The sequence below is a fragment of the Hemitrygon akajei genome, chromosome 6, assembly GCF_048418815.1.
Source record: "Hemitrygon akajei chromosome 6, sHemAka1.3, whole genome shotgun sequence".
Lineage (NCBI taxonomy): Eukaryota > Metazoa > Chordata > Chondrichthyes > Myliobatiformes > Dasyatidae > Hemitrygon > Hemitrygon akajei.
In genome coordinates this window covers 78,794,892-78,813,242 of record NC_133129.1, presented here as the reverse complement: position 1 = coordinate 78,813,242, position 18,351 = coordinate 78,794,892, and the positions used below count along the sequence as shown (strand labels likewise).

The 18,351-nt window shown below is 40.8% G+C and overlaps 1 protein-coding gene across 1 annotated transcript in view; it reads left to right on the top strand.

Annotated features, from left to right (window-relative positions):
* dnah6 (dynein, axonemal, heavy chain 6) overlaps positions 1-18,351 on the top strand; it is a 352,146-nt gene that overhangs the window by 245,589 nt on the left and 88,206 nt on the right. Inside the window, exons 55-58 of the mRNA XM_073050010.1 lie at positions 4,472-4,675; positions 8,539-8,664; positions 15,861-16,025; positions 16,378-16,445. Coding sequence (XP_072906111.1) covers positions 4,472-4,675; positions 8,539-8,664; positions 15,861-16,025; positions 16,378-16,445 — 563 coding nt within the window. The remainder of the gene's footprint in view (positions 1-4,471; positions 4,676-8,538; positions 8,665-15,860; positions 16,026-16,377; positions 16,446-18,351) is intronic.

The following is an 18,351-nucleotide window of genomic DNA, read 5'->3' as shown; positions in this document are numbered from 1 at the left end:
CATTTAGCGTATTTGGAGAGGTATAATATGATTAGGAATAGTCAGTATGGCTTTGTCCGGGGAAGGTCATGCCTTATGAGCTGATTGAATTTTTTGAGGATATGACTAAACACATTGATGAAGGAAGAGCAGTAGATGTAGTGTATATGGATTTCAGCAAGGCATTTGATAAGTACTCCATGCAAGGCTTATTGAGAAAGTCAGGAGGCATAGGATCCAAGAGGACATTGCTTTGTGGATTGAGAACTGGATTGCCCACAGAAGGCAAAGAGTAGTTGTAGATGGGTCATATTCTGCATGGAGGTTGGTCACCAGTGGAGTGCCTCAGGGATCTGTTCTGGGACCCTTACTCTTCGTGATTTTTATAGATAACCTGGATGAGGAGGTGGAGGGATGGGTTAGTAAGTTTGCTATTGACACTAAGGTTGGAGGTGTTGTGGATAGTATGGAGGGCTTTCAGAGGTTACAGCGGGACATTGATAGGATGCAAAACTGGGCTGAGAAGTAGCAGATGGATTTCAACCCAGATAAGTGTGAAGTGGTTCATTTTGGTAGGTCAAATATGATGGCAGAATACAGTATTAATGGTAAGACTCTTGGCATTAGGGGTTAGGATCAGAAGGATCTTGGGGTCTGAGTCCATAGCAATTTCAAAGCAGCTGCACAGGTTGACTCAGTGGTTAAGAAGGTGTACGGTGTATTGGCCTTCATCAATTGTGAAATTGAATTTAGGAGCCGAGAGGTAATGTTGCAGCTATATAGGACCCTGCTCAGACCCCACTTGAAGTACTATGCTCAGTTTTGGTCACCTCACTACAGGAAGGATGTAGAAGCCATAGAAAGGGTGCAGAGGAGATTTTCAAGGATGTTGCCTGGATTGGGGAGCATGTCTTATGAGGATAGGTTGAGTGAAATCGGCCTTTTCTCCTTGGACCAACGGAGGATGAGAGGTAACCTGATACAGGTATATAAGATGTTGAGAGGCATTGATTGTTGGATAGTCAGAGGCTTTTTCCCAGGGCTGAAATGGTTGCCACAAGAAGACGTAGGTTTAAGGTACTGGGGAGTAGGTACAGAGGAGATGTCAGGGGTAAGTTTTTTAATCAGAGAGTGGTGAGTGCGTGGAATGGGCTGCTGGCAAAGGTGGTGGAGGCAGATACGATAGGGTCTTTTAAGAGACTTTTGGATAGGTACATAGAGCTTAGAAAAATAGAGGGCTATAGGTGAGCCTAGTAATTTCTAGGGTAGGGACATGTTCTGCACAACTTTGTGGGCCGAAGGGCCTGTATTGTGCTGTAGGTTTTCTATGTTTCTATGTATTCATGTATAGTTGAATGACAATTAAACTTGAATTGAATAATTCTTCAGAAGCTGAACCTTCTCCCTGTTATAGGCATAAAAACTGATGATTCAGAAACTGAGCTGCCACCTTTTACCCATATAACTGGGAGAAGGTTCAGAACTCCTGATCAAAGGGAAAAGTCTAAACTTCTGCTCAACTCATCATTGATTCTGAGATAACTGCATAATGCCACTGGGATTTTTCATGGAATCAACTGGGAATATTTAGTCTTCCCATATTTCCCAGCCTTAATATTGGTAACTTGGCCAGTGAAACCTGGAAAAAGTTTAGCAGTTGTACACATTTCAGTTAGAGGAAACAATTGTGGAAAAGTTCAAGTTTAATAGGCATTCACCCATACTCATGCAAACAGCTGAACAACACATTGTTCCTCTGGAGCCAAGGTGCAAAACACAGTAGATACAGTCACAAAATAATATTACCTCACCAGAAGACCACAGTCTGCAGATCAGAAATAATATCTCCACTCCGCTGATGATCAACACTGGCATGCCTCAAAGATGTGTGCTTTGCCCACTGCTTTACTCTTTCTACACCCATGAATGTGTGATTAAGCACAACTCAAATGCCATCTATAAATCTGTGGCGACACAACTATTGTTGGCAGAATTTCAGGTTGGGATGAGAAGGCAAACAGGAGAGTGATACACCAGCTGGTTGAGTGGTGTTGCAGTAAAAACCTTGCACTCAAATCAGTAAGGCCAAAGAATTGATTGTGGACTTCAGAAAGGGTAAGACAAGAGAACACACACCACATTGAAGGATCAGAATTGGAAAGGGTGAGCATTTTCAAGCTCCTGCGTGTTAACATCTCTGCAGATCTATCCTGGGCCCAGCATATCAATGCAGTTACAAACAAGGCATGACAGCAGCTATATTTCATTAGGAGTTTGAGGAAATTTGATATGTCAACAAAGACACTTGCAAATTTCTACAGATGTACTGTGAACTTAGTCAGCTCCATCATAGGCACTCGCTTCCCCAGCAACCAGGACATCTTCAAGGAGCAAACAAGCAGCATCCATCATTAAGGACCCCTATCACCCAGTATGCATGCAGTAATCTTTCAATCCTTTTAATTATTTACCTCATCTTTCAAAATCTTTAAAAGACTCTATATTTGAGGCCCTCTATGGGATCATTTAGCCGAGCCTGTCTTAGTTATTCCCATCTTTCTTGTCTTCCCTTTATTTCAGCTACTGTGCATCATGTGAATTTGAATTAAATGTTTCAGGTGATGTACTATATCTTAATCTATATCTGTGAATTTCACTTCAAATTCAGCAATCAACTTGGCTTTGGGGCTTCAAAGGTTCAGAATCCTTTGCAGAGGTCTTTATGATTAACTTTTTTTTCCAAACTATTTAAAAAGATTTACAGGAAGTCTATGACAAGTAGAATGAAGAGCCGTTGACATTTGTTGACTCCTGATAACAAAATCCAGGCTATGTTGTTGTTTGAATCACCTTGTATGAAATAGAAGTGAAAATTTTAACCAGTTTATGCTGCATAATGAGTTATTTATGAGATGTGCTTTCAAAGATAAATGTTGCTAGCTTTGTTAGTTCTTATCTGTTGTTAATTTAAATATTTTTTCAATGGAAATGCAGCACAACGAAAATTTCTTCGACCCCAGCAAGTTTTAGTCAAGTTGAGATGCTCATCTGTTAACTAGTAATGTACTTACTGGATCTCAAATATTTCCCCATAGGAAGAAGACAGAATACCTCTGCCATTTCTTTTCCTTTTTGGTTAAAGAATTTATGACTGACGGTCATAGTAGCTTGTGCAGTTCTCTCACTGGGGCTCATGTGCAAACTTGCCTCGTTAGCTAACTCTGTTAACAGCCATGTGACTCAGTGGTAAGAAGGCCACCTTCCATAAGTAACACACATCTAGGGTCAGTATGATTTGGGATTCAACCATGGCATTGATTGTAGTACATGCTGTGTAAATTCTGCTTACACACTATATTCGGTCACCAAGAAATGATAGATTGAGCACTACCATAAAATTATAAAGGAAGTATATTTACCAATTTTCAACTTTATTGAATAGTTAACAGGGAAAGAATGAGCAAAGGGCCCATTACAGTTCAAACAGTCCAATATGCACGTAAACATTGGAGCTAATTTCTGCAGTAGTTGGTTGTATCATTTTACTCACGTGCTGAACCAATGGTCTGCATGGAGGTGCCTGCCACAGCCAGAACTTACCTTGAAGACCATCTTGAATGAACTGCCTCTCTCAGGAGTATTTCCCCTTCCTCCTTGGAGCCATTCATCTGCACAAAGTACTTCTTACAATGGGGACTCTCCTTTGAAAGGCATTCTGTGGCATCTTCCCTTGTGCACCGCTCCGCAACTCCCCCCACCCCCCCAAAACCCAAACCAGATTACCGTCCTTAAGAAATCTGCTCCTACCTGGCACTCTCGAATGTATCATGCATCTCACTGGGCAGAAAGTTACAACACATACCAAGACAACCCTGTAAGGCTGACACAACATTCCTAAGTTGGACAACATGGCTCCGTATCTTTAGCTGAAGCCAAAAAACAGTTTCTAACAGGACACTCTGCTAAAATAAAAATACCTTACAGCGTAGCAGTAGAAATCTTAACCATGGCATTAGCATGTTAGGGAATAGATGGGATGGAAGAGACTTTACAATGAAGAAATGCAGCAGAACTTTACAATGGAACCAATTAATTTATTCATCTTCCAATTTTCTAAACTTATGGTGTCTGTTGATGTTAGAATTAATGTAATAACTGACGATAGGTTTTCTGCCTCCTTAGTAGGTGTATTCTAAACTATTAAGCATAATTTACTGTAACATCTAGAGCCAATTCAGTGTTCTGTGCTGAATAGCACAACTTTTTTGTTAGTTAAACTTTTGCTTTCTCTTTGCGCAAAATTTGTAAAATTCTACATTGGTTTTTCTTATAATAGGCCTTAACAATGCACTTGGTGAATTTAGATTTGATGCAGTTTATTTTTCATGTCAATAATTGTAGTGTATTTACAATTTATGTACATCTGTTCATTATAAACTAGATTCAGCATTTGGGAACAGATTATTAATCAAGTTATTGATTTTTTTTATAGCTAATTGATCACTGGATTAAAGGCTGCACAGAACTTGGAATCCCCATCAGTTCAGACTTCAGTCTCATTAGCATCTTAGGTGATCCCTATGAGATTCGCCAATGGAACACAGATGGTCTACCACGAGATATCATTTCTACTGAGAATGGCATTCTTGTGAACCGGGGTCACCGATGGCCCTTGATGATTGATCCACAGGATCAGGTTAGAATACATAAGCTGTACCATAAGTAACATAGGACACATTTTTCATGGAGTTCGCATGACCTTTACGGTGGCAACACTTTAAAAAAGCTATTTTTGGAATGAACTAGTAATTAAAATCCCAACTTAATTTCTTTGCATTGCATCAGCATTTGAAAAGATATGTTGATTTGCAATTAGAAATACCTTGCAAGTAAGGAAAGTTGTTTTTTTCTGCACTATTAATGATAACATTATTTTCAGCAGCATTGTATAATCAATTTTTTCAATAAAATATATAGAAAACTAGAGTGTTATTTTAAAATTGTAGCACTAAATCCTATAAAACAATTAAGCTCATTTGTTAACTTGGTTAATTCAGCAAAATGAGAAATGCCTCTTTCCTTGCCAGTGAAATGAATAATGTTGTTGAATTTGCTTTGGGTCCAGTACAAATAGGTTCTGAAGGCAGATTTCCTAGCATAACTTCTCAGAAACTGCATGTAGCTGGCTCTCCCTGTTGGATTCAGACTACTACTTTAGTGGGAAAAAAGACTGCGAACACACAGTGGAAATGGAAGATTTAACAAAAGAATCAAGTTGTCATGTCATTTGGGATCCACCATTTCAGAATCAGTCAGAATCTGATTTATGATGTGAAATTTCTTATTCTAAGTAGCAATTCAATGTGCAAAGACATACAAATCTATAAATTATAAAAAAAATACATAAATAGTACAGTAAAGGAATATTCAGTGAGTGTTCATGGACTTATGGAGCTTTCAGAAATCTGATGGTGGAGAGGAAGAAATTGCTTGTAAGTCATTAAGTGTGGGTTCTCAAGCTCCTCAGTCTTCTGCCTGATGGTATAAATGAGAAACCAGCATGTCCTGAATGGTGAAGGTCCTTAATGATAGATACCCCTTTCTTGAGACACCAGATTTTGAAAATTTTGACTGTAGGGAGGGTTGTGCCTTTGATGGAGTTGGTTCTGTTTACAGCCCTCTGTAGCTTCCTATGATTCTATGCATTGGAGCCTCCATTCCAGGCTGTGTAGCAACTTGCCAGGATGGTTTCTGGCATACATTTTTAGCACTTAGAAGTAGATAGTGACATACTCCTCAAACTCCTAAGTAGTTTAAAATTACAGAAATAATTTTAAAGGGCTTACAATTTCAGTATCACATTTTTAGATACATTTATTTATGTTTTTAGAAAAAAGACATAAGATAAAACATGACTCAAAGGAAAAGAGCTTGGCATTGAAGGTATTTTGCATTGGGTTACCTGCATTGTAGAACATTGTCACATAAAGTCTTTATACAGCAAATCTGTTAGTACATGACCCTGTCACGTACCCCATGACTGGGTTAAAGAACCAGCAGAAATGGAAAACACTTTGGAGTCTGGTATTACTAGTAACTAATAGTGTTTATTAGTAAACTATGCAATACAGCACTATAGAATGCAAATATATGAAACAGGTTAGCAATAATATATAGATATATATACAAAAGTGTGGAAATAGGAACCAAAACCAGGCTCTTTCAAACCTAGGAGTAAATGGATACAGTCTTACGATGGTGAAGAGTTCAGTTCAGCTCAGTGGAGGTAGTTGGTTGAGTAACGTTGGAGAGAGAGAGAGAGAGAGAGAGGCTGAGAGGTGATGCCATTGCCGTCGATCTTCCCGTTGTCTCCCGAAGTCCTGTTGTGGTCATCGACTATGACCATAATACATACAACCGTTCTTCAGTGGTGGAACTATCACCCAGGCAAGGGAGAACACACAAATAGTTCCCCACCGGTCGCACCTTTTCACACTGTGAGCCACTGATCGATTTCCCCAAATCGATCCTACAAAACTCCACCTTCATGAGGGTGCACAAAACTCGTTCAGTGTCCCATGGTGTGTCTGTCTGTGTCCCAGCAGTCTTGCTTTTTATCACCATATGCTGGACACTGGCTGTCCATCAATCGGCTCCGCCCTGCTCTTTCTGCAGGAATCTTAACAAACAGGCAAAGTGTCCTTGGAGAAAGGTAAACAATCAGCAGAGGAACCATAACATTAAATCTTGTCTCTCTCTCTTTCTCTCTCTCTCATTAGCAGCACAGTTCATAGGGTCAATTCTGGACCCCGTTTCAAACTCGGTTTGCCCATCACAACCCATTGTTGTTTTTAAGGCACTAAACAATTCTAGACTAATATTGGTGAAATAAAGTAGTTCACTTCTCTCACATTAACAAAAGCTTTCTTGGTCCACCATTGAAAATGTTTCGGAGACAGTATTTAGATCATTTTATACCTTTTCATTGCCTATTCTGAAAAGTATATATTTCCCAAGAATGAAGCTTTGTAATTTGGTGGATCTCCTGTTTGAGGTGAAATTGTGTAGACAGAGACTGCATTTTGTTGAGTTTCAAAAAATGAGAGGTATTTCAGTATATTTCAGAATATTTGATGAGAGAAAGGCGTAGTGCTTTGGGAGAGGAGAAACATATTCTAAGGCAGAAGAGATTGTGCAATAAGAAGGAAATAAGATTTGAGAGAGGTTTAGATATGAACTCACTATCATCTTCCATGAGTTCTGTTCTATTGTTTGTCAATGACTCCTTGGCAATCTAACTTAATGATCATTGGCATTCTGAGTAGTTGACTCATATAATGACAAGACTGCCCAACAATCTGCTGTTACAGCTAATGGTTGTGTGTCATCTTCTGTATGAAAGCAGATCTGTGTTGGTGAATTTCTTGCAAAGAGTCTGCATCATGATGAAAATCTCATCCACTACTGGGGGTGGTAGGGAAAAAATGGCACATTTGTTACTGCTTAAAAACTCATATATTATGAATACTTTTGAAAGGAGGGGTAGGAATTCCATACATCATTATTTCTTGGCCATTTTAAAAGCAAATTAGTTTCTATATCCTTTTAGAATTTTCTGTTCTTTCCTTATTTGACAGAGGATACATTTCCCACTATCTGAAAGTAGATTGTAAACAAAGTGACTTTGATAGAAAGCTGTATATTTTTTGTAAGTTAACATACATATTCATTGGTTTATTTTTTCAGATAAGAGTATGTAAGAAAATGTAGTCTTCCGCTGGCTTTCTGTTCCTCTTTCAAAAAGCAATTCAGCTGTTGCTTTTGGCAATTCGCTTACTCTCATGTTGAGCCAGATCTTACAGAGCATCTGATTAATGCACGGATGCCAACAATTGATTCCAGCTTGGTATGAATAAAAATTGGTCAGCCACAAAATACACTGAGAGAGCAAACATGGATATTATTAAGCTCCAAGCTGAAATTCTAAAACTTATGCCAACTGGGCTTTGGTGCAGCTTAATTTTTTTAGTTCCCTTCCTCTTTACAGAAATTCAGGTAATGAAAAATCATAACATTGAAGTCAGAATAAAAATATGCTATTATGAAATTTATGTAGAAAAAATACACAAATAAATATACAGAATTAAGTTAATTTACCAAGGACAATAACTGCAAGCTGCTGGTACTTGTGCACTGACATTTTGGGGAATAATGTTACAATTTTTTTCAGTTAATTAAAACCATAACCAATTTTCTTCTGCCAACAAGGTCTGTGAACTGAACACTCACCGGGACAATACTGTGAGAGAGAAACCTCCCATCGTAATGCAGCTTCACATAAAATATGGGATTTGTTGGGGGAGCAGGGAGCTTATAGTACAGAAAATTGTGATAAGGATGCTTTTTTGGAACACAACTCTGCATTGTAATGCATTGTAATGCAGGGTTACAAGTAGTTTCAAAATTCTATGGTGAACAAATGCTGGAAATTGATGTAGCAATGTTTATATGTACATGTGTACATGATATTGTTGATAATTGATTTTAAATTGTTCACAGGCAAATCGCTGGATAAGGAATATGGAGGCTAAGAATGGCTTGAAGATAATTAAACTGACAGACTCTGGACTCTTGCGCACATTAGAAAATGCTATTCGGCTTGGCATGCCTATACTTTTGGAAGAGGTAACTGTATTCTGTCATACACATTTTTCCTTTCACTCAAATAAGCAGCTCAACAGGCAGGACGTTATTGAACAGTAACACAAACAACAACACGCATTGAAAAACACTTGTAAAAATGGTCATTACACATCTAGCATTAATACTTAACAACAACACAAAATGCTGGAAGAATTCAGCAGATCAGGAAGCATCTATAGAGAGGGATAAACAGTTGATGGTTCAGGTTGAGACCCTTCATTAAGACAGGGAAGGAAGGGGCAGAAGCCAGAATAAGAAGCTGGGGGGAAGGGGAAGAACACAAGGTGACAGGTGATAGGTGAAACCAGGTGAAACGGGGGATAAAATAAGAATCTGGGAGATGATAGGTGGAAGAGATAAAAGGCTAAATAAGGAATCTAGTAGGAGAAGAGAATGGATCATAGAATAAAAGGGAGGAGGACGGGAACCAGAGTGAGGTGGTGGGCAGGTTAGGAATTTAAGGCATTAATTCTTACTTTCCAAGCAAGGTAATTATTTAATTGCTGTCACTTAATACTGTGATCCAAATAAAAACCAACATAGCTCTCTCCCCGAGAAAACATATACTATTGGATTTCAAACTGTTTATTAAAAGTGAAGAATTTCTTGCCTCAGGAAAACAGAGATAAACATGATCTCATATTAGATTGACTTCTGACTGCTTTGAAGACCTAACATCATAGCTTTTATGTGCAACAGAGTTGGCTGCAAGCAGTATGTATATCTTGGGTAGCTTGACCTAAGGCCCAGTGCATAGCATGTCTTAATGGCTGGCCACCAAACAATTTATGGTTTGTAAAGTCCCTTAAACATGTTTTAAAAAGAGTTTTAAAAATACTTAAATATATAATTCACTGACACAAGTTAATTAAAACAATGAAAATGATATTTTTTTCTTAACAAAACAGTTGTCTGGCTTAGTTAAGCATTTAATTACTAGTTTAATTAGTTTCCCATAACACTTCAGGCTGAAGGACCAGTTCCAGTGATATATTCTTCTATGTTCTATGTCTTTCTTGTGAATGATGATGATATTTATATGAATTTAACCACTGTAGGTGTGCCATTTATAGCATGTGTATAACTGAAGAGCTAATTCAATTCATTATAGAATGCATCCAGACTCAGTGACAATGAGTCCAGGAACAGAGGAGAGGCCATTTGAGCTGGTATCAGGCTATAAGCCTGATCTGTCCCATGGTTCAATCTCTACCCTTTCAAAAAGTGTGTTATCTTGTCAACCTCTAGCTGTGCCACAGGAAATCCCCAACAACCTCCCAACAAAATTTTATTTCTGAAGGTTATGTATTTGACTTTACATTATAAATTGTATGTTTACAAACACATATTCACATATACAATGTGTGTCAAGAAATGCAGAGCTGTATCCATTAATGAACAAGATCAGAAAATTAAAAGATCTGCATGTTCAAAGGTTGAATTTATTGTCAGAGAAATGTAATGCAAAATACATCCTGAAATGCATTTTCTTCGCGAACATCCATGAAAGCAGAGAAGTGCCCCAAAGAATGAATGACAGTTAAATGGAAGAACACCAAATTTCCCGCCCAGTTCCCCCCTCCCGTGCATAAGCGGCAGCAAGCAACGACTCCCCCCTCCTCCCACCAGCAAAAAAAGGCGCATTGGTACCGTCACTGAGCCCAAGCATGTGCTAAGCAATAGCAAAGACACAGACCAAAGTTACCCCAAAAGGCTTCGCGTTTCATTGAACATTTGACGAACCACAGGTTCTCTCTCTCCCTGGCATGGGAGAGGGAGGTGTCCTCCATTTTCACAGCGGGCAGGAGACATAACAACAACCTGTTGGTTTACGATGTTAAAAGTCCATTCTGTCACTTTTTTCGAGCTCTGTGTCTGAAAATCACAAAGACCTCGGGTCTTTGGGCCCACAGCGAAAGATTTTCCGGCCTCCCCGATGACACACGAGCCTCCTGCCCAGACACTGACCAGCCTGTCTGCAGAGCCCTGAGGTCTTAGGCTTCCAAACATGATCGAGGTTCTCAGGCCAAACCCTTGGCATATCGAATAATGGCCAGTCATGGAACCCTTAAAAACGAGTCCCATTCACACAAAGAACTGAAGCATGCGTGTAACTCCAGGTCAGGGGTTTCAAAAGAACCCTGAAAGGGAAAAATATAGATATTAAAGGTGGAAGTAGAGCTGTTTTCCAAATACTAAACACACATATAACATGGCTGGCAAATAATGTACTCACACAAAATTCTAGAGAACAGAAGCAGGGCCTTTAGCCACCATATCCATGCTGACCTTCAAGTTCTCTCCATAATAATCCTATTTACTGGCATTTAGTCTTGCAGCGTGTTATATCTTGGTGATTCAAGTACTCATCCAAATGTTTTTAAATGTGGTGGGAATATTCACATCAAGGCTTTTTCCTCTGAGCTTGGGTGAAACTAGAACCAAAGGTCATAGGTTAAGGGTGATACATGGATGATAAGGTTATAGAAGGTTATGGTCCAGGTGAGGGCATCGTTGATGATGGCAGAAGGGAAACCACGATCCTTAAAGAAAGTGGACATTTGAGATGTCCTAGAACGGAAAGCCTCATCCTGGGAGCAGATGTGGCAGAGACGGAGGAACTGGGAATAGGGAATAACATTTTTGCATTTGGCAGGGTGGGAAGAGGTATAGTCGAGGTAGTTATGAGAGTCAGTGGGTTTATAGAAGATGTCAGTGGACAGTCTGTCTCCAGATATGGAGACCGAGAGATCAAGAAAGGGGAGAGAAGTGTCCAAGATGGACCAAGTGAATTTGAGGGCTGGGTGGAAGTTAGAGGCAAAGTTGATGAAATTGACGAGCTCAGCATGAAGCTCTGACAGCAGGAAGCAGCACCAACGTAGTCGTCAATGTAGCAAAGGAAAAGTTGGGGAGCAGTACCAGTATAGATTTGGAGCATAGACTGTTCCAAATAACCAATGAAGAGGCAGGCATAGCTGGGGACCATATGAGTGCCTATAGCTTCAACCTTGGTCTGAAGAAAGTGGGAAGAGCCAAAAGAGAAGTTATTAAGTGTGAGTACCAGTTCTGCCAACCGGAGGAGTGTGGTGGTGTTGGGGAACTGGTGAGGTCTATTGTCAAGAAAGTAGCAGAGGGCTTTGAGGCCTTCTTGATGGGGAATGGAAGTGTATAAGGATTGGAATCGAAAGTGAAAATGAAGTGGTCGGGACTGGGGAACTGGAAGTTATTGAAGAGGTGGAGGGCATGGGATGTATTCTGGATGTAGGTGGGGAGGGACTGAATTATGGGTGACAAAATGGAGTCCAGGTAGGCAGATACAAGTTTGGTGAGGCAGGAGCAGGCTGAAACTATGGGTCTACCAGGACAGTCAGGCTTGTGGATCTTGGGGAGGAAGTAAAACCGAGCAGTGCGGGGTATGGGGATTATGAGTTTTTTGGCTGAGGATGGAAGGTCTCTGGAGTTGATAAGGGTGGTGATGGTACGGGAGACAATGGCTTGATGTTTTTTGGTGGGGTGCTGTTCCAGGGGTAAGTAAGAGGAGGTGTCGGAGACTACTACGGCACCACCTTTGTCTGCGGGTTTGATGGTGATGTTAGGATTAGTGTGGAGAGAGTGGAGGGCAGTGCGTTCAGAGGGAGTGAGGTTGGAACAGGGGAGAGGAGTGGTGAAGTTGAGACAGTTGATGTCTCAGCTACCATTGGAGATGAAAAGATCGAGTGCAGGTAGAAGGCCCGGTAGGGGTGTCCAGCAGGAGGAGGAGGAGGAGGGTTGAAGATGGGAGAAGGGGTCATTAATAGGGGGAGGAGAATCCTTGTTAAAGTAGTAGACTCGAGACGTAGACAACGGAAAAAGAATTCAGCGTCATGGCGGGCATGGAACTCACTAAGGTGTGGACAGAGGGGGACAAAAGTGAGGCCCTTGCTAAGGGCAGAATATTCTGCATCAGAGAGGGGAAGTTCAGAGGGGATGGTGAAGACATGGCAAGGGTTGGGGCTGGGGTCAGAGGAGGGTAAAGAGTGGGCGGTCTCAGGAGGGAGAGGGGGGTTGGGATGTTCAGGGAGAGGGGGCTGAGGAAATCCTTATACACTTCCATTCCCCATCAAGAAAGCCTCAAAGCCCTCTGCTACTTTCTTGACAATAGACCTCACCAGTTCCCCAACACACCACACTCCTCTGGTTGGCAGAACTGGTGCTCACACTTAAAAACTTCTCTTTTGGCTCTTCCCACTTTCTTCAGACCAAGGGTGAAGCTATGGGCACTCACATGGGCCCCAGCTATGCCTGCCTCTTCGTTGGTTATGTGGAACAATCTCCAAATCTATACTGGTACTGCTCCCCAACTTTTCCTTCGCTACATTGACGCTGCATCCTGCTGTCAGAGCTTCACGCTGATCTCGTCAATTTCATCGACTTTGCCTCTAACTTCCACCCAGCCCTCAAATTCACTTGGTCCATCTTGGACGTTTCTCTCCCCTTTCTTGATCTCTCGGTCTCCATATCTGGAGACAAACTGTCCACTGACATCTTCTATAAACCCACTGACTCTCATAACTACCTCGACTATACCTCTTCCCACCCTGCCAAATGCAAAAATGCTATTCCCTATTCCCAGTTCCTCAGTCTCCACCACATCAGCTCCCAGGATGAGGCTTTCCGTTCTAGGACATCTCAAATGTCCTCTTTCTTTAAAAATCGTGGTTTCCTTTCTGCCGTCATCAATGATGCCCTCACCTGCATCTCCTCCATTTCCCGCACTTCGGCCCTCATCCCATCCTCCCGTCACCACAACAGGGACTGAGTTCCCCTTCTCCTCACCTACCACCCCACCAGCCTCCGGATCCAGCATATTATCCTCCGCAATTTCCGCCACCTTCAACAGGACCCCACCACTAAGCACATCTTTCCCTCTCTACCCCTCTCCGCTTTCCGCAGGGATCGTTCCCTCCGTGACTGCCTGGTCCACACGTCCCTCCCCACAGATCTCCCACCTGGCACTTATCCTTGCAAGCGTAAGTGCTACACCTGTCCCAACACCTCCTCTCTTACCACCATTCAGGGCCCCAAATAGTCCTTCCAGGTGAGGCAACACTTCACTTGTGAGTCTGTTGGGGTAATCTATTGCATCCGGTGCTCCCGGTGTGGCTTCCTCTAAATTGGCGAGACCCGATGTAGATTGGGGGACCGCTTCATCGAGCATCTCCACTCCATCCGCCACAACAGACAGGATCTCCCGGTTGTCACTCACTTCAACTCTGCTTCACATTCCCATTCGGATATGTTCATATATGGCCTCCTCTACTGCCATGATGAGGCCAAACTCAGGTTGGAGGAGCAACACCTCATATATCATCTGGGTAGTCTCCAGCCCCTTGGCATGAACGTTGAATTCTCCAACTTCTGGTAATTCCCTCCCTCTGCCTTCCCCCATCCCAGTTTCACTCTGCCTCCTCCTCTAGCTGCCTATCACCTTTCTCATGATTCTGCCTTCCTCTACTACACATAGTGCTTTCCCCTTACATTCTTTCTTCACCTTTTCTGCCTGTCCCCTCCCTGCTTCCCCTCCTCTTCCCCTAATCTTTCCTCTTACTGGTTTTTCACCTGGCACCTACCAGCCTTCTCCTTCCCACCCTCCCCCACCTTCTTTATAGGGCCCTTTGCCCCCTCCCTCTTCAGTCCTGATGAAGGGTCTCAGCCTGAAACATTGACTGCTCATTTCCACGGAAGCTGCCTGACCTGCTAAGTTCTTCCAGCGTGTTGTACGTGTTGCTTTGACCACAGCATCTGCAATATGCTTTGTGTTTTGTTGTCATTTTTGTTGCTTGATTTTGCTTTGAAGAAGGTGATGACTTTCAAGCAGCTGCCAGAGCTGTTGAGCATTTTTTGTGATTCAAGTTTGCTCTAAGATTGGCATTTTGCATGTGAGGTGGCTTTCCAAAAGTCATAACACGAGCGACATTTGAGAGCGACATCTTGTCATTTTTGTTGCTTGATTTTCCTTTGAAGAAGGTGATGACTTTTAAGCCGCTGCCAGAACTGTTGAGCGTCCTTTCGTGATTCACATTTGGTCTATGATTGCCACTTTGCATATGAGGTGGCTTTCCAAAGGTCATACCAATATCTCTTGTACACTCCTGGTCACTAGTCCTGAATGCCACCAATCTAGCCCTCAGCAGATTGCTGAACTCTTATAGGGTTTCTGGTTGGGAAAGATTGAACTATTTTGTGGAGACACACTCGTCTACAACTTTCTTCATAAAGTCTGTGACAAATGTGACATATTCATTCAGATCCTCTGTTGAGCCCTTGAACATGGTCCAGTCCACCAACTCAAAGCAATCTGATTCTCACTCTTCTGCCACCCATGACCATCTCTTTGTTGTCCTTACCTCTGGTGCTCTGCTCTTCAGCCTCATCCTGTAAGGACAGCTCTTGATTGTCTCCTAAAGCCCAACTCCAAATTTCCCCTTCCCATTAGAATCGTCCTCTTATCATCTTCCACTCTGTCATTAGCTCCATCTGTAACCTGACTTAAACTGTGCCCTTACTTACCTGATCTAGATCGAGCAGGCCCTTGGCATCACAGATCCTGTAGCTTGAGTGGTAATAAGTGGTAATGCATCGCAATGCATTAAAGAAGCTGTGCCACTGAAACCCCTTGAAGTTGGTAAAGCCCTGCCCATATCTAAGCTGACAATAAAATCTATTATTTTTAGTCATCTCTAAATGCCTTTGACATTCAGACATTAGAAGCTGTTAAAGTTGAAAAATAAGTAATTAATTATTTCTAAAATAAAATAGTTGATGAGGTACACACAAACGTGTACTTAGTAGCATTAAACTGAAATAAAAATAAAAGCTGACTTCTAGTTTTTCTTCTAAATCTTTTTTCCTGACAATCCCCTTTCAATTAATGGAGCCATGAATCCTCTCCTGGATTTTGACTCAGCAAGGGACCCTGGACACATTTTCCCAGCAGAATGCTGGAAAATCCCAGCATGTTCTGACCACTACTGGGTTCAGTGTGGAGGAACTAGCTGATCTGGCTTTGCAAGACTGAATCGAACTTCTTATGAGTTACACCTTTGGATATCAGCTGGTATCTGTGTTTCTCTATCATTAGATTATAACAGCTATCATTTATTTGTTTGTTAACTCAATGTTTCATTTTTATATTGCAGCTGAAAGAAAGTTTGGACCCAGCCTTGGAACCTATTCTTCTAAATCAAACGTTTATGTCAGGTGGTAGGCTACTTATGCGTTTGGGAGATACTGACATTGAATATGACAAAAACTTCAAATTTTACATGACAACTAAAATGTCCAATCCACACTATCTGCCAGAGGTAACTGAAAATTTTTTCTTCGATTTTTCTTTGCTATGGGCAGTGACCTCTGCTGGGCAACGATTAAGCATATAGTTAAAGATGATGATTTTCAGTATTGTTTTAAGCATTTATAGGCTTTTGTTTCTTATTTGAGCTAATCTTCTCAGGTGAACAAGATGATGACTTAAGCAAGTAAAGATACTTGCTGAATCTATACATGAATCATGTATTTATTCTACATAATTATCTTTCAGACATTATTGTGTTTCATAACTTAAAATAAATGATACTGGAGCAACAATTTTAAGAAATAATGGAAATGAAATCTGTCATTATATATTTAACATGTTTATCCTTTTTATTGTTTCAGGTATGTATAAAGGTGACCATCATCAACTTCACTGTGACCAAATCTGGTTTAGAAGATCAGCTGCTGAGGTATGATTCCTTGCTTTTTATGATGTAATACTTTTCCATTATTAAAACATTCTCTGAATTTATTTTCTATCATGTAGACTCAGTGATTTTATGGTTTCCACAATGCTTGAGAACAAAAAATGATTATTAGAAGTTGAACAACGAAAGTACAATTGTGTACGGTTACTTGGAGTTGTTTGCCTAATTAAGTGTGAACTAATTCAGTCATACTGTTATGCAAAGTTCAGATATGATATACAATTATTGATGTACTATAATTGATGTGCTAGCAGCCAATCATGTCCTTTGTAAACAAAAATGACAAATTTGACCAAAAATTCAGGTAGTGTAGAGACGGTGTTAGTATGGCTTATGCCAAAAAAAATTACTAAAGCAGGATCTCCCTCAATTTTGTGCCATTCTCAACTTTTCATTCTATATCAATAATGATATTTACCTTTAAAGATATAATGCCCAAAGGAGCAGAATTAGGCTGTTAGGCCTATTGAGGCTGTTCTGCCATTAGATTGTGGCTGATTTATTTTCCCTCTTAACTCCATTCTCCTACCTTCTCCCCGTACCTTTGAAATCCTTATTAACCAAGAACCTATCATCCTCCATTTTAAATATACTCAATGATTTGTCTTCCACAAACATCTGTGTCAATGAATCCCACAGATTCATCACTCTCTGGCTAAAGGAATTCCTCCCCAACTCTTTTCCCTTTGGTGTAAGACTCTCCCGATGTTGGAAACAGCCTCTCCATGTTCACCCTATCTAGGTCTTTCAATAGATTTCTATGAGATCCCCCCTCATTATTCTAATCTCCAATGAGTACTGAACCAGAGCCATCAAACACTCATAGATTAACCCTTTCATTCCTGGGATCATTCTCTTTAAACCTCCTTTGAAACAATGGGGTAATATACATGATGCTGCAACAGAGGAGAAAGTCTGCTCCTATGTTCATTCAATGAAGATGTATAAATCTTTGTTAGAGAGAAAGGTCCTCTATTTCCAGAATGGCCAGAAACAAGCAGGTCCATTATAATGATCTCCTCCAGAGTTGAGAGTCTTCGATTACTGGAGCAATGCTAAAAGAAACATTGTGATCTCAGGATCTGCAGAATGGAAGAAGTCACAAAAATGCATTGTTTCTAGAGGATTGAGTCCTTTAAATGGAAGGGCATTCATTAATAAATAAAAACACAATTTAAGTATATTTATCAGAAATTCATTCTTTCATTTCATGTGGAAATTCAGGGGCTTTATGTGCCATCTGTGCTCACTGACATAATTATTGATGTGATGAGTTGATATTACCAGTTATATTGTGGAGATAGTCACTTGGTTTACATTGGAGACTTTGGTTTTGCACTCTTCCCTGTATTTTGTCCCTGTATAAGTACTATGTACCTCTTGTGGCCATTGTCCAACTTCTCTTTCAGTTGGGAGATGCAGCTCCAGATGTTGAACATGGATATTGGTTCCATTGGTGGCTTCTTCTTTCCTGTTGCTGCTCTAATACTTGTATTTAAGCTCCACCTCATACTCATACTCTCAGTCTCTGAATCTCCGTTGTTCTCTTCCTCCACAGCACCTGCTGTCTTTGAAAGGCAAAATTAGAACACATAAAGCATACAATGGTTATGTCTTTGCATTTGCTTGAGTTAACCATCTTTCATGCCATCTTGGACTGCTGCAGGCAAGAACCTAAGGGGTTTTCTAATACAATCAGAATCTTACATGGATTTCATTTTATCTTTGCTTGGTTGCTATAGTTGGAATGTGCATTTATGTGATTCACCAGGAAGCAGATGGAAATCCTTATTCTCAGGATCCGCCTCTCTGATTGCCAGATGCTGAAAATAGCTGACAGCATGAGGATTATATAATCCCCAAGAGATGGCATTCACAATGAGGAAAT